Source organism: Heptranchias perlo, chromosome 40 (assembly GCF_035084215.1).
Source record: "Heptranchias perlo isolate sHepPer1 chromosome 40, sHepPer1.hap1, whole genome shotgun sequence".
Classification (NCBI taxonomy): Eukaryota; Metazoa; Chordata; class Chondrichthyes; order Hexanchiformes; family Hexanchidae; genus Heptranchias; species Heptranchias perlo.
Genome location: NC_090364.1, coordinates 4,707,221 through 4,723,601, shown reverse-complemented (window position 1 = coordinate 4,723,601; position 16,381 = coordinate 4,707,221). Strand labels below are relative to the sequence as shown.

General features: G+C 41.2%; 3 protein-coding genes across 3 annotated transcripts; all 3 read left to right on the top strand.

Moving 5' to 3' along the window:
- The first annotated feature begins 671 nt into the window (after positions 1-671).
- Positions 672-4,258, top strand: LOC137305576 (ferritin heavy chain, oocyte isoform-like). Its single transcript, XM_067974434.1, has 4 exons — positions 672-809; positions 2,295-2,441; positions 3,051-3,176; positions 3,607-4,258. The coding sequence occupies exons 1-4, from the start codon at positions 708-710 to the stop codon at positions 3,757-3,759; spliced, it is 528 nt and encodes a 175-aa protein (XP_067830535.1). The 5' UTR covers positions 672-707; the 3' UTR covers positions 3,760-4,258.
- A 2,315-nt stretch (positions 4,259-6,573) lies between these two features.
- LOC137305567 (ferritin heavy chain, oocyte isoform-like) lies at positions 6,574-9,663 on the top strand. Its single transcript, XM_067974424.1, has 4 exons — positions 6,574-6,697; positions 7,956-8,102; positions 8,507-8,632; positions 8,986-9,663. Exons 1-4 carry the CDS (start codon positions 6,596-6,598, stop codon positions 9,139-9,141), a joined length of 531 nt encoding a protein of 176 aa, XP_067830525.1. The 5' UTR covers positions 6,574-6,595; the 3' UTR covers positions 9,142-9,663.
- A 2,307-nt stretch (positions 9,664-11,970) lies between these two features.
- On the top strand, positions 11,971-14,949 carry LOC137305564 (ferritin heavy chain, oocyte isoform-like). The gene is made up of 4 exons (XM_067974421.1): positions 11,971-12,132; positions 12,937-13,083; positions 14,082-14,207; positions 14,621-14,949. The coding sequence occupies exons 1-4, from the start codon at positions 12,031-12,033 to the stop codon at positions 14,774-14,776; spliced, it is 531 nt and encodes a 176-aa protein (XP_067830522.1). The 5' UTR covers positions 11,971-12,030; the 3' UTR covers positions 14,777-14,949.
- The last annotated feature ends 1,432 nt before the right edge of the window (positions 14,950-16,381 follow it).

Below are 16,381 nucleotides of genomic sequence, written 5' to 3'. Positions count from 1 at the left end.
GAATAGGTTTTCGGGGTTCCTGACACTGGGGCTCAAAGACCCATTAGAAAAAAAGAGAAACTCAGTGTCTCCTTCTTGTTCAATTAAAAGAGTAACATTGAGACAATGGCACCGAGGGACTGGATAGCATGCTCGTAGTGGAAGGAATATTTTTTATTGAAGAGAGTGACTCAGGCTGACTGAAGCACAGGGACATGGACACACAGGCTGCAGACTGCACAGTGTTACAAGGGGACATGGGAATGGGTGGGATTCTGGGGAATGGGGAAGATGGGGAGAAAAGAACAGAACAAATGAGGAGCAGGGGGAGAAATCCTTAGAAAGAGAGTTTAAAAAACAGACAGTAACAGAATAAAAACAAACAGCAGGTTAAAATGAAGTGAAGAAACTTATGAAATAGAACAAGAGAAGAGATTGAATGAAAGGAGGATCCTGAAGATATTGGGTTTTTGTGTGTTTTTCCTTTTTTTTGGTGTTTTTCGGCCCCCCCCACTTTTTTCAGGGGGAGGGGTTAGGGTTTTTTTCCGTTCGTGTGGTGAGAAAGCAGCTATTTGATTGGCTGCCAAACATTTATCATCAGTGATGTCACATCCTGTAATTAAAGATGGGTTGGGTCTGAAAGAATAAATATAGCAGCTTAGGTTTGGGGTCCTTATGTTCATATTGTTTATAGTCAGTTGCTGGTCTATTAAAAAAAAGTAGTTTGGATGGCTTCTCAAGTGTGTCAGAATTACCACAAGGAGTGTGAGGATGGTGTCAACAAGCAGATCAATATGGAGCTCTATTCCTCCTATGTTTATCTTTCTGTGGTGAGCTTTGGGTTTCTTTGGGTATTTTGTCTTATTAACTAATGTAGACTTACTGAATTCTAGTGAATTAACCTTTTAAATTCAGTAAAATAATTGAATTTGCTGTTCTAATATTTCTTTTAAGTATCTTTATAGTTGTGATGTTTCATTATCCTTTCAAATGGATTGTCTGGGTCCTTTCTTATATAGTTTCCATGTTGGAGTTTACATTGAGACTGAAATGCATTCCCACCCCCCAAAAAAAAAAGCCTATTCAGTACATTGGCCAGTGAGTGTCTTTTGAGTTACAGGTGACTTGCCCATAGTTGGGGTCTCAAACACCTGTGGTGAAATCTTTAGTCAAAACACAAATCCATGGGCATTCTTAGCCATAGCTACATACTCTTGATCTTGTAACCTGTCTTTTCCAGCCAAAAGCTTAATTGAACTTCTCAAAGTTTCTAAAATCAAATTGGGAATTTTCAAAATGGGTGGAGTTTCTTGCTTAATGAAGGGAGTTTTGTTCAGGTTTGGGATGGAGTGTAACCCTTGTCTGTACAATAGCAAGAAACTTGTAATTGATGGAATGTATAGAACACAGTGGAGAAATGTGTGCCTCTTTTAATCAAGTAAGGCTGACATTGGGTTGCTCTCTGTTGTTATCAGGAAAGTGCCCAATTGCTACAAAGCAATGAACATAAAGCCTAATTTGAGCAAAAGGAAATTTATATCTCACTCTTCACTGGTGCCTACTGGTCATGGCCTCAAATGAGTGTACTTGTGGACACTGCATGCTCCCTCTCCTGGACCACAGGGGACTGGGCAAGACCATGAAAGAAGCAGGTAACCCCTCCTTTGGGATGTGCTCATCCTTGACATGTGAATAGGGGGTGGGGGTTTGTGGTGAGTTCAGATTATTGATTTGGAAAAGTTTTTCAGATGTCAAATGTACATCTAAATTTTCCCTAATTTAGTGATCTGAACTAATTGAGTTTTATCCTATTTTACATTGTTTGTCTCTGTTACAACTTATTTTCTTGGAACTTCAAGTTCTGATCTAGTACACAGACCCTCTAAAAGGAGGAGACTCATTGCATGAGTTAATTGACTAATTGTGCACCCTGGTCTTTCTGAATCACTTGTGGTGGAACAGGTAGGTTTTGGCACCTTGGTCACAGTATCCAACACTGAAGGAGGACCTGTCATGTGACTTCCTGGTTAATGCTTTGTATAAATTGAGATGTGGGCAGGAGGTACCGGAATGGCCAAGTAGCTCAAGCTTGGGTTTAAGTTGAGTTGCTCAGTGTGGTCAAAGACTGAGGTGATTCCATTCTCCACTGGCCACCTGTTGTCTAATTTCAACAGGTGAACTGAGTTAGGAAATATGAGTACTCTTTAAAAATGATCAATCTCCTTGGTTCCCTGATCCACGGTGAAATCACTGTACTGATGTTTGTTCTCTATCTTAATTTGGTATGATGGTTTAATTGACTCTTGTGCCTACAGTCCTATTACTTTGACCGGGATGATGTTTCCCTGCGTCACTTTGCTGAGTTCTTCAAGGAGCAGTCACATGAGGAACGGGAGCACGCTGAGAAACTGCTGAAATTCCAGAATCAGCGTGGAGGCCGAATCATCTTTGAGGACATCAAGGTTTGTTCATAGAATCAGGCCATTTGGCTCATCGTGTCTGTGCTGGCTCTTTGAAAGAATATCCAATTAGTCCCTCGTGCCCTGCTCTTTCCCCATAGAGCTGCAAATTTTTCCTTTTCCCAAATCTCTGTATAAAATTCTGTTCTGACAGTTGCTATTGAATCAGCTTCCCTTTCAGGCATTGCATTCCAGATTGTAACAATTCACTGTTTATATATGAAATCTCTATCTTCCCTCTGGTTCTTTTGCCCATTATCTTCAATGTGTGTCCTCTGGTTAATGACCCACCTGCCAGTTGAGTTCATGACTGGACCAAATGTCATTTATTGAGGCTTACTTTCATATTGAATGATTAGTCCCCAGTGCAGCCTCTATCCAGCTTTCAGAATGTGGAAAATTTCTCCACAGCAGAGAAGATGTTTTCTCATTAATGAGCCACATGTTCTACATTATAACTGAACAGAGTACTTGTTGCTAACATCAGGGCAAAAATCAATTTTCTTCCACTCTCCAGTCATCCTCTTGTTTCAGGCTAGTTTGAGATTAATACTGCATGGGATGCAGATGGGAGCTTGAGCATTTTGTGACTTGAAAGACTTCCCTTTTCAGAAGCCAGAGCAGGATGAGTGGGGCAATGGTCTGGAGGTGATGCAGAGAGCTCTGCAGATGGAGAAGGATGTGAACCAGAGTCTGCTGGATCTGCACAAACTGTCCACTGAGAGGACAGACCCTCATGTAAGTCCTTAATGCATCAGTGGCATTTAGCTTTTGGGTTTATTTTTAATTTGGGATTGTGTAATTTAGCACTGTCCTTTAAAATCACATCAGACTGAATGCAGCTCAATACTTTCCATTTCTAAATCTGAGGTTTTTTAAATCTACTGAAGGTGAGCATTAAAATCTGTCCTTGAAATCAATCTGTTTCAAGGGTTGAGATATCTTGGGCTTGAAGGGAACCTTCAAATGGATACTGACTTTAGGTGAGGGACTGGGGCAGGGCAGCATTTATTTTCAATACCAGTGGCTGGGAGGGCAAGGAGTTAGATCTAGTAGTCTCTTGGCCATATTTTGTAATGAGACCTTGAGTATTCCCCAGTAGGGAAGTGAGATTAAAGGAACCTAATGATTCAAGTAGCTAGCTTGATTTTTATTTTTCCCTTTCCAGTTGTGTGACTTCCTGGAGACCCACTACTTGGATGAACAAGTGAAGATGATCAAGAAGCTTGGAGATCACATCACCAACCTGAAGAGACTGGGAGCCCCTGAGAATGGCATGGGAGTGTACCTGTTTGACAAGCTCACCCTGGGGGAGGAGTGACTGGACTGTTGTCCATGTTGCAGATATTCAACTTGTGTATTGAAGTTTTATGTTGCCATCTCTCTGAACTGGGAATCTTAGACTTGGAATTCCATTAACTTCCAAACATTGTAGTTGAGTGTTCTTGCAGCTGAAATAAAACATTTTGATGTTGAACTGGTTCCTTTTTTTCTTCAGTAATTGAGCACATTCTAACACCAATGCACGTGGCCTTGCGTCAAACAAAAAAAAATTCTAAGAAATAGGTTGTCACCGTGATAAAATCTGATTTGTTTGGGCACATGGATGTTTTAACCCCTTCCCCTCCAGAAGGCTTAATTTGGTTTTGTAGCAGCCTAGGATGGCCATCAGGCCAAAATTAGATTTGTACCTAACAGCTTTCAATATTTGGTGTTCTGTAGTAGAGATTAAAGTGTAATCTGATTACAGTAAGACCTCTTCCTCCACATAGGCTTGAATCCCTTTTGGAGAGTGTGCATTTTTTTATTACTATTTGTTCATGGGATGTGGGCATCAATGGTGATTACAGTAGTTAACCTTCTGAATAAACAACCCCACACATTGCTGCTGACTTGTCCATTGGAGGACATGAGGGAAGTGTTCCCTGAAGCAGGTATTCAAATTTAAGTAGTTACAAAAATCCTGGAGCAAAGTAAGACCAAATCTCCAATTGTTCCTGCTAGAGTTACCTGGCTCTTTCCTCCTTCTCTTCAGCCCATCTTTTTCTTCCTGTGCAGAACTTTGGTCCAGCTCCTGCTATTTGTTTCAATCTCAATTTTTATTTTCCAGTCTCTGTTCACCTCATGCACCTTTTATATCCTGGACCCCATAGCCTCTAAAATACTTCCATTTGCTGTTGCAAATCTAAGAGCCCCTCTAAGTTTCCCTTGCTGGATTCTGTTTCATTAAACAGTTCTTGCCCCATTCCCCTCTCCTTGCGAATACAATCTTTGTGTCATCTTATTTGGCCTGGAATTTAATAACACTAGATCCTAATTGCCAAAACTGCCACTTATAAGTCTACTGAAGAGTTGGAGAATAGAGCCATCTAATTAAAGGATAAACCACCAACTACTTGGTCTGTTTAAAGCTTTAACTGAGTTTGCACCAGTGATGTTCAGGTTATTCTCACACAGGGATCATATGATCAGATCAGTCCATCGACCCCACTTTTCGTTGCTTCATCTTTCCTTCACTAGGTTCCACCTTTGATTTTTTTTTTTTAAGTTTGTTGTTGATCCGCCCGTATTCTGATGTGATCTGGAACACAAAATATCCACGGAGCCCCATCCTTCCCTGACCGGATTTAGGGAAATATCAGTAACTCCCCTTTCTAATGAGAAAATTCACCACTCGACTCTTTCCACTTGGTGTTTGACTGTCCAAAAAGTACAAGAGATTAATCACTGAAACAAGGGATTACTAAACCCAGGAAATACCAGATAGTCTGTTCACCACTGTGGGTCGCTGTCTGTACAACCAACACTACACACAGTGTTTGCCTCTCACCGCAATCCCTCCCAACACCAAACCCCACCCCCCCAAATCCCTTCAGTCAATGATCCACAGTCTCTTCCCCGTGCACTGCTCTGCATTTTATTGTTTGTAAAATTTCATGATGACAAAACAAGAACTCAACATGCCGTGGTCCCCTTCACTTTCCAGCCGATGTGTGTACAGATGCTCACTGACCCTAGAATTGATGGAGTATCGAAGGACTTGTGTTTGACACATTCATCACACCCACTTTCCATTCGCCTGACTCGCTGTTGGTTGCTGTTCACAGGCTCTGATCTGTTTGGATGTTGCCTAAAACCCGCAGCTACCTGCCAAATAATCAACTCACGGACCCATCCAGAATTATTCAAAGACACTGACCCGCAAACAACAATTAAACCTGTGGTTCTGGATCTTTGAACCGTCACTATCAGTGACCATAACCGATGGGATGGGGGCAGATCCACCAATTGACAATTTGGTCCATTATGGTCAAGTGCCCAGGTGGCCCCGGAGAGGGAGCATGTGGTGTCCACCGTTATGCTTGATGCCTTCCGCGACCGCTGGGCACCGCAGGGTATAGACTGTCTTGTGGACATCAATAATAGAATCCTGATTTAATTGGGAAAGTATCCTGTTGTTTTTCGTGGCACTTGATGCTTATTTTGGTATCTTTTCAGTTTGATTGGACCATCCAATATTAGTGGTGCCCTGAGAGGGCCACTTGTGATGGTTTATGTTTGGTGACCCTGGGGCAACCCAGAGTCTCCCTTATTGGTCCATCAAAGAAAGGTCGATTCTGGTCAATAATATGGTCACTATCAGATTTTTTTTTCTTTGGAGTGTGGGATGGAAGAGCAGCCATGGTTTTTTTGCTTTTCCTTTTTTTGTGTTTTAGGCCCCCCTTTTATAAGAAGGGGAGGGGGGGTTTGGTTGTGTTTATGTGCAGTAAATCAATAAACCCAAAATAAGTGTCAAATTATAATGTTATTACATCGATCCAGGATGCACTCCAGTCCCTGCGGTGCCCACCGGTCACGGAAACAGATTTTACAGTTTGAGGAAAGTCAAAGCAATTGGATCTTTATTGAATTGTCAGCCAATGATGCTCCTCCTTCAAAGTTCTGACTGGCTCTGGGTGTCATCTCCCCTCCTCCCTTTTCTTGATTGGTGTTCTGAGAGAGGATGTAATTTCTGATTGGGTACTGCCAACTGTCACTCATCATCTAGGCTGCCACGCCCCGGATTAACCAGCAGTATAAATATAGAGCTTTGGGTGGCTGTTTTTCAGTTTCTTGCTTCAATAGAGTTGTTTAGTTTTGTTAAAGTTAATTTAAAGATGGCTTCCCAAGTGTGTCAGAACTATCACAAGGAGTGTGAGGATGGTGTCAACAAGCAGATCAATATGGAGCTCTATTCCTCCTATGTTTATCTCTCTATGGTGAGTTTTGTTTCTTTGACCCCTTCACATTGGAGATTCTAATGTGACATTACAAAATTCTGTTTTCTCCAACTCATCTATTGCCTTTTCTCTAATCTGCACCCCCTCCCCCCAATTGATGGATGGTGAATGTCTTTTTAAAGCTGTAATATAATGTGATTTATTGTCCAGTCATTATCAAACTGTCTCCCTCTTCCTTGCAGTAGTTGCACCACATTCTATAATCTTAAATCTTAATTGTTCACTTTCCTGGTGTCTGAGCTTTCTATTGAAGTTGTGTTTTGCAATACACTCTGCATTCAATGCCTGGGATTCATATTTCTTACCCTCTATTCTACATCTCTCCAGTCTTTCCCCACATTCTCCTTGCAATGGGGGGGTCATAATCTTAAATTAGAGCTAGTCCATTTAGGAGGTAAGTGAGGAAGCACTTTTCCCCTCAAAGGTACTGGAAATCTAGAACTCTCTCCCTTGAAAGTCTGTGGATGTTGGGGATTAATTGGTGCTTTCAAGACTGAAATCTTTTGTTAGGTCAGGGTATTGAAGGATGAGTTGATGTACAGATCCATGTTCTAATTAAATCATTGAGTTGGCTCAAATGGCTGTATGTCCCACTCCTGTTTCTATGCTCCGAACCTTCACTTTTTAAGTACCAGCTTGTCCCTGTCTGTCTTCTCTCTCTGCCTTTGCTCTATTGGTGGTCGGGCCTTCAGCCATTTTGGTCCTGCTCAGTGTAACTGTTAACCCCTCTGCCTTCCCACCTCTGTCTGTCTCTCAAAGCATTCAAATGCTAACAGTTTCTAGTCATCTAACTCTTATTGCTTGGTATCTGTTTCTCCTCTGAAATGCCTTGATGTTTAGTGTTGAAGGTGCTAAGTTAATGCTGTTTGTGGTAGTTGTAGAAAGGGGTTTGTTTCAAATTTCAGTCATGAAAAGGATGTAAGCTTTTATGTTCCTTCACTAATTTCTAGACATATAATTCAGTCTTGGGTGTGAAGATTAAAGTGAAATATTGTGTTGAGCATGTTCAAAGCTGAATTGGTAATTTTCCATTGGCCAGCTTCCCTATTGCTAGGAGTGAGATTATCTCACTCTACCAGGTTAGTGAAGCAAGTCAGCCTGTGCTAGTTTTCAGAACCATCTGCCTACAAGCTCAGTGAGACTTGAACCCTTGACAGAAAGCAAAATATTGAGGTTGGCTTTATGTACAATACCCATGATGATAATTCTGATACCCAACTACTTTTGATCTCACCAGTCCTATTACTTTGACCGGGATGATGTTGCCCTGCGTCACTTTGCTGAGTTCTTCAAGGAGCAGTCACATGAGGAACGGGAGCATGCTGAGAAACTGCTGAAATTCCAGAATCAGCGTGGGGGCCGAATCATCTTGGAGGATATCAAGGTTAGATTTAATGGAGTGGCCTTCTGAATGGCTCCCCTTAAATGGACAATTTTAAATATTTCTAAAGCAATTTGTTCTAATGCACATAATTACATAGAATGTCCAGCACAGAAACAGGACATTTAGCCCAACTAGTCTATGCTGGTGTTTATGCTCCACATGAGCTGCCTCCCACCTTCATCTTTCCCTATCATCACATCCATCTATTACTGTCTCCCTCAGTACTTCTCCTTAAAGACATTTATACTATTTGACTTGTGGTGGTGTAATTCTATATTCTTGGGACAATTGGTTCATGGCAACATGGACCTCTGATTGCTTTTCACCCCTATTTTCCTTCAGTACTTGTGTATTTTGTATAATCCATTGTAAGTGAACTGGCTGAGACCTGATTCCCTTTTCAGAAGCCAGAGCAGGATGAGTGGAGCAATGGTCTGGAGGCGATGCAGAGAGCTCTGCAGATGGAGAAGAATGTGAACCAGAGTCTGCTGGATCTGCACAAACTCTCCACTGAGAGGACAGACCCTCATGTAAGTTTTTAATGTGGGCCTTTGGGTAAGTTCGAGGTGGTGGAAATTTACTGTCCTTGAGCCTATTCAAAAGATCTTCATACCCAATAGCTTTGTTGGTGTCATGCTCAAATTTTATTGGGGAGGGGAGACAGGAAAGGGAGATTGCCCAACTGTCTGCATTAGAAGTAAATGTATCTGATCCCAGGATCTAAGCACTTAATAGAGCAAAGTTATTGTATAAAATGCATCAATCTAAAGTGCACCACTTGACTATCCTCCAGACCAAGAAGATTAAAATCCAAACCCTTGGAGAAGCTCAGATCTTCCTCCATCTCTTGCTGGACATAACTATTTTCCATCTTTTCTTCCAGTTGTGTGACTTCCTGGAGAGCCACTACTTGGATGAACAAGTGAAGATGATCAAGAAGCTTGGAGATCACATCACCAACCTGAAGAGACTGGGAGCCCCTGAGAATGGCATGGGAGTGTACCTGTTTGACAAGGACACCCTGGGGGAGAGTGATTAAACTGACTGCAGGGATAAAGCTTATTGTTCAGTACTCCTGTTTATATAGTCAAGAACCCCATCCTGTAGCAATGGTGACTTTGTAATAAGAGCTGTGAGACCTGGGCTCTTGATGTGAAATGTAATCGTAACTGGAAATAAACTGTTACAGAAGACTGGGTTTTGGCTCCTTGTAAATTGAGTGATTGCTTATTTTCAGATTAACATAATTCAGCTGTTGTAACAAACTACATTGGGCTATGTATTGGCTTTAGGGTGAGATTCTGCCCTATGACATTTTTTCTTCTGGGGTCATATCAATGTAGTGACTTGGGTGTTGAGGGCCCATGTGTCTGCCTTGAGTGTAAATTGTATTTATGCAGTAAAATGATTGCTGCTGATTTCAATGCAAAGAACAATACAGTAACACAAGTTACTGTTCCTATTAGTACTGCATATTATCAACTGTTTAACTCATTATTGATGCAAAATCAGCTGCTGTAACATTTTGTTCCAATAAAACACAAGGAAAGTGAACTAGTAATTTCAGTCCAATAGGCAATTTTTTTAAGAATAGTATCTGCCTGGGGAAGAGCAATCCAGATGGTTTTTTTCAAAGATGCTACAGACCTCAGTAGGTAGTTGGGGTAGCTTATGAAATTACTCCTAATAAACTGTTTGGAGTCAAATAGGTCTCATATGGGGGCGTGCAGGTTCCCTGTTTGTCTATTTCCCTTTATTTTCATCTTCTGCCCCCCCCCCCCCTGTTAATCAACCCCATGAATAATAAATTGGGTATGGTACAGAAAGAATACCTCGAACTAAACTCCAGCAAACAAAATCTTCCTTCTGGGAGCTGTAGTAAATGCACTAAACAACTAAGTTGAACCATTAAGTTGAATAGATAAGGCTCCTAAACTCTTCCATACCACTACTGTTCCATCAATTCATAAACCCAATATAAGCAGCTCATCCATAAATCTATCAATTTGTATTTATCCCATTGTGCAGTTAATACTAGATTACAATTCTAAATTCTACAGGATCACCATTTCATTTAAACCAAGTTAAATAGATCTTTTGCCTGAAACTCCACATCCCAATGCCATCAATTCATAAACACAATACAATCAGCTCCTCCATAAATGTGTCGATTTGCCTATAGTCCTATTGTGTGTTCCATACCAAATTGTAATCATCCTTTCCAAATCCTATTGGTTCTCCATTTATCTTCACCCCTATGAATGGATTCAAATGTTGATGCTGTAGCTGTAATTATCCAGTGTTTCCAAGTGAAATTTAGGAACTTGTGACTTGTACTGGGTGTGATAGAATTGCCGTCTTCAGTCAGTCCATGTTAATATCTTTATATTGATGGAGTAAATAAGGGGAAACTGATTCCAGTAGCAGACCGGTTAGTAACCAGCAAACACAGATTTAAGGTGATTGGTAAAAGAACCAGAAGTGACACGAAACTTTTTTCAGTGTTCTGATCTGGAATGCATTGCCTCATTGGGTGGTGGAAGCAGATTTAATAATTTTCAAAAGGAAATTGGATAAATACTTGAAGGGGGAAAGAGCAGGGGAGTGGGACTAATTGGATAGCTCTTTCAAAGAGCCAGTACAGGCACAATGGGCTGAATGGCTTCTTTCTGTGCTGTAATAGTAGGATATTATGATCTGTAAAGGCACTTTTGGGGTATCAATGTCACCACATTTCATACGTCGTTGAGCCACAATTTTACGAGTCAGTGTGGATTATCTGATAGCTTTGACTGCTGCATAGTTCGAACCTTTGAGGTGTAGTCACTGTTGTAATGTAAGAAATGCAGCAGTCAATTTGCCTCCAGCAAGGACCCAAAAACAGCAATGAAATATTGACCTGATAATCTGTTTTAGTGATGTTAGTTGAGGGATAAATATTGGTCCAGACATTGGGGAGAACTCCCCTGCTCTTCCTCGAAATAGTGCTGTGGGATCTTTTACGTCCACCTGAGAGAGCAGATGAGGCCTCGATTTAATATCACATCCAAAAGACGGCACCTCCGACAGTACAGCACTCCCTTAGTCAGCCTAGATTATGTGCTCAAGTCTCTAGATGATGATTTGAACCCACAACCTTCTGACTCTGAGGTGAGAGTGCTGCCACTGAGCCACAGCTGACACAAATGGAGATGTTTGTGTGGGTGACATTGCATTCAGTAATCTTCACTCCCTCTCATTCTCGCTGAATATCCTGAATTTTACCAAACAACATTTCATGAGAATCAAAACTAAAAATGACGCATCCCACAATGCTTTGCCCAGTTGATGCCCCCATGCTGCCAATCCTCAGACACACCCATTCTCTATATTAGAACTGGGGACGATTCACACCATCCATGGGATGGAATTTCCATTTCTCTGTCCAATGGTTGGTTTGCAAATTCACTCAAGACAACTTGATTGCTTTGAATATTGTCTCAACATCACAATCACTAACAAGTAATAAACTTGACCAGATTATGAAAAGCCACTTCAGTGAAAATATCAAATTATTATCAAATAATTCAAAGTTATGATTCCAAGAGATTGAAACAAAGAGAAACTTTCAGATTGGAGGGAGGTCAAAGAGCCCGAAAGCAGTGACATCACTGAGACTCATCACCCAAACTGGCCTGTGTTCCAAACCTCTGATTGGCTCTGGTTATCAATCCCTCCCCCACACCCCCACTCCTTTGTTAATTGGTGCCTGGATTCATGGAAGATTCCTGATTGGCTATTAGGGATTGTCAATCATCATTGATGATGTCATACCCTGTTTAAATGCAGGCTGTCCCAGTGGTATAAATAAAAGAGCTTGTGAGGGAAGAAGTTAGTTGTGGAGCTTTTTTGGGTAATAGTGAAAAATTTTGATAGAGACATAGTGAAGATGGTTTCCCAAGTGTGTCAGAACTATCACAAAGAGTGTGAGGATGGTGTGAACAAGCAGATCAATATGGAGCTATATTCCTCCTATGTTTATCTTTCTATGGTGAGTCTTGTATTAATTGTCACTGCATTCTAAGTAGTAAGAATTTCTGCAGTTCAGTACTGGCTTTAAACTATATTTCATTCCTTCTGCCATTGCTCTGTCCCCCCCTCCCCCCCCACCCCCACCACCTTGCCCTGGGTGGGGGGAGGGGGAAACAATCTTTTGGCAGTGTGTAATATAAGGTGATCTTGTTGAGTTATTGGACTGCTCCTTAGAGCAGCTGCACTCTATTGAGGGGCTTAAAATACTTCTGGCTCAGCTGCTGCCTGAGTTTTTAAGAGAAGAGCAGAAACCTGGTCAAGTGCTTGTCAACATTTGACAACTTTCAGTTTCAATGGGGTGACTGTAGCCAATGAAATGTTGACCGGTCCTCACTGTTTTTCTTTCTTTGAGAATCCTAGTGATGACTATTTCACTGTGCCTAGATCTCTATCACACTAAATGTAGACTCCAGTGTAAAACTACTAGAATGAAGGAATTGTCTTGTTCCTCCACCAATTTTAGATTGGAATGGAGAGTAAATGGAGCTACAACTTGCTCAGAAGTTGAGTTTGACATGAAATGCAACCCCAGACTTTAATTGTTACTTTTGTCTGAGTGATTGAATCTTTCACCTCCCTATTGGGGAGGGGGAAGCTGTTGGAAATCTTGTGAAATAACTTGAATTTTACTTGTTAACATGATTTCTAGTTTCTAAAGAAACTTTAAGTACTTGCTGATGGGGTGGGGGTGGGTGAAATAATGGATAATTGTATGTCGGTGAGGTCTGTGTCTGACATGATGTTTTTAATATTCTCCCCACAGTCCTATTACTTTGACCGGGATGATGTTGCCCTGCGTCACTTTGCTGAGTTCTTCAAGGAGCAGTCACATGAGGAACGGGAGCATGCTGAGAAACTGCTGAAATTCCAGAATCAGCGTGGGGGACGTATTGTCCTGGAGGACATCAAGGTTAGCTGTGGAGAAATATTAGTGACTGGGCCACAGTTAAAATACAAATGGCAAAATGTTGGAACAGACCAGGGTGGAAATATAATTCCTTGAGTATGGACACACTTTGCTGAAACCAGTAGGGATAAGAGGTACAAAAGCCAAGAAGATTGCTGTGATGAGGGAATAGTTGGACCAAAGACCATTCCTCAAGGGGGAGTGGATAAACATGAACTGGGAGAGGCAGTGTTGGGTTTATAGAGGATGTTGTCCTTGTGTGGAGGTTTTAATTATTAATGGTATTGACATAAATCCTTTGCATCTATTACAAAATAGAGTAGGGAAACACTGAAATGCCTGACTTGATAATACTGTGTTCAATGAGGTAATAAAACACAACTCCTTACCTGCTGTATGAGGTACAAGTACCAATAATACTTGTGCATCTATGCTTACAGGCAGGGCAGTGAAATTAGAGGAGTCACAGTCTTTGGATACAGGGTACAACATTTAGGACTGATGAGAAATTTCTTCACTGGGGGTGGTGAACCTGTGGATTTCTCTAACGCAGAATGCTGTGGAGGCCAAGTCACTAAATATATATACCAAGGAGCTAGATAGATTTCTAGACACACGGAATCAAGGGGTATGGGGAGAGAGCAGGAATATGGGAGAGGGGATCATACTGAATGGTGGAGCAGGCTTGAATGGCTTACTTCTGCTCCTATTTTCTATTTCTATTCCTCTGTCCAAGATCTAGGACACATGATTGGATGAATGGCCTGACTTGTGCTGCAAATGTGACTAATCTTGGTGTGATTTCTCTAACATGTTTTGGTGATTTTTTGTAATCTAAAACTTGGTTTGGTCAATAGATCAGACAGAGCATGAGGCATGTGGTCTCTATTCACATGGCAACAAGTACTTAGTTCAGTTATCTCACTGTCTCCCATTCTTGGATGAAGTTAGCAATGAGAGCATCAGGTGTTCATGGAATTTTAAGTGTTCTGAACTTTCAGAAGCCAGAGCAGGATGAGTGGAGCAATGGTCTGGAGGCGATGCAGAGAGCTCTGCAGATGGAGAAGAATGTGAACCAGAGTCTGCTGGATCTGCACAAGCTCTCCACTGAGAGGACAGACCCTCATGTAAGTCCTTAATACCTTGTGGTATTAACGTTTATTTGTTGATTACTTCAGGTTGTCTCAGCCAGTGCCATTCTTCAACATCAGACTGAGTTCTGAATAGCTTTTCACTTCGAAGCCTTGTGTACTGAGTAGAGTCTATTGCAGACTTTCACCAATGACATTCTCAAGAGTCCATCTGTTCATCTTGATGGACACGGTGATGTTAGTACCAGTCTTTTGTGAGGGGCAGACATTTGAAAAGAAGCGATGGTGGGACGGTTTGATGCAGGAGTTGATTCTTGTGGAATAGTCACTTTTTTATTAGGACAGATCTCCTGAAGTTGGAGAGTGACTAGATCCAGACTGCCTGAAAAGCAATTTGTTCAATAAACTGATCCAATAGCTGCATTAATGAAAATGTCTCCCTTTTCCAGTTGTGTGACTTCCTGGAGACCCACTACTTGGATGAACAAGTGAAGATGATCAAGAAGCTTGGAGATCACATCACCAACCTGAAGAGACTGGGAGCCCCTGAGAATGGCATGGGAGTGTACCTGTTTGACAAGCTCACCTTGGGGGAGAGTGATTAAACTGACTGCAGGGATGAAGCTTAATTGGTTGTGCTTGTGTTTATATAATATCATGTGTGAGGCCCCATCCTGTAGCAGTAATGACTTGTAACTTTGTGTAAAGAGCTGAGACCTGGGCTCTTGATGTGAAATGTAATAGTAACTGGAAATAAACTGTATAATATTGAATGGGATTTTGTTGCCTCAAATCTTAATTGAGTGGTTCTTAAACAGAATTTGGTTGACATCTAACAAGAATTACACTGGGCTGTGGAACAGCTTCAGTTATGGGATTTAGTCCTGTGTACATTTTTTTTTTCCTTGTGGGGTAGTTCTAATTTATTGACTTTGCTGTTCAGGGCCACATGTTAAAGATTTCAATTCTGTGTACCTTGAATGCAAATTGTATTTGTGCATTTCAAATATTATGTTGAAACCAGCAGTGAAGAGCAATGCTGTAATACAAGTTACTGTTACCACTGCTGATGAATATTCTCATTGCATAAATGGCAACTCATTTTAACCCCCTCAATGCAACAAAATATCAGCTGCTGTAACATTTTGTTAAAACACCAGGCAAGTGAGTTACTATTAAATAGGATTGTTCATTGGACTGAAATCATTTAAGGAGGGTATCTGCCCTGGAAACAGCAGTCCAGGCACTTTTTTAAAACAAAGCTGCTACAGATCTCATTCAATTATTACTGTGGGATACATGAGGTAGCTCACTAAACCAAACTCATCATTGTTGCTATAGACTTTATGGTCAAACCAGCACATAACTGGTGTATAAACCAACAATGTGAACTTCCTGAATGCACTGTACTAAGGTGACTACAATGTGAGGGGATAGAATCAACCAGAATTAGCACATTTGTCTTCTGGCCTCTTACAACCATATGTGGAGAGAATTGGGCTTTTTGCTTAAAAAAAAAACCCTACTGCTCTTTTCACAGATTGAATAACCTGTGAACACTCACTGTTTAGCATCCCACATGAATAAACAATTAGGTAAGGTACTCCAGAGTAATGTGTGGAACTGTACTCCAGCAAAATGTCCTTCTGGAAGATGAAAATATATTTCATTAAATGCACAAAGCAAATACTTTAAACCAAGTTAAACAGATACTCTGCCCAATTCTTGTCCCCCACCCCCCAATATCCCTGTTTTCAACACAATCAGCTCTTCCATAAATGTATAATTTGTATTTGGTCCTATTGTGTGTTTCATACCAAATAGCAATCATCCTTTCCAAATCTTTTTGCTTCTCCATTTGTCTCCTTTATTCTGATGAATGGATCAAATGTTGATGCTGCAGCTGTAATTATCCAGTGTTTACAAGTGAAGTTTACGGACTTAGTTGTGAATTGCACTGGGTGTGATGGCATTGCAGTCTTCAGTCATTCCACGTTAATGTCTTTGCTTCTCTCAGAAGCACTTTTGGGGGATCAATGTCACCACATTTCATATATTGCTGAGCCACGAGTGTACGAGTTGGTGTGGATTTGCTAATGGCTTTGACAGCTTCATATTTTGAACAAAGAATCTTTAGCTCACTCGGTGTGGTGAATCTGGATGAGGATCAACTGCAAACATTCCCCACACTGAGGTCACAACTGGGCTAA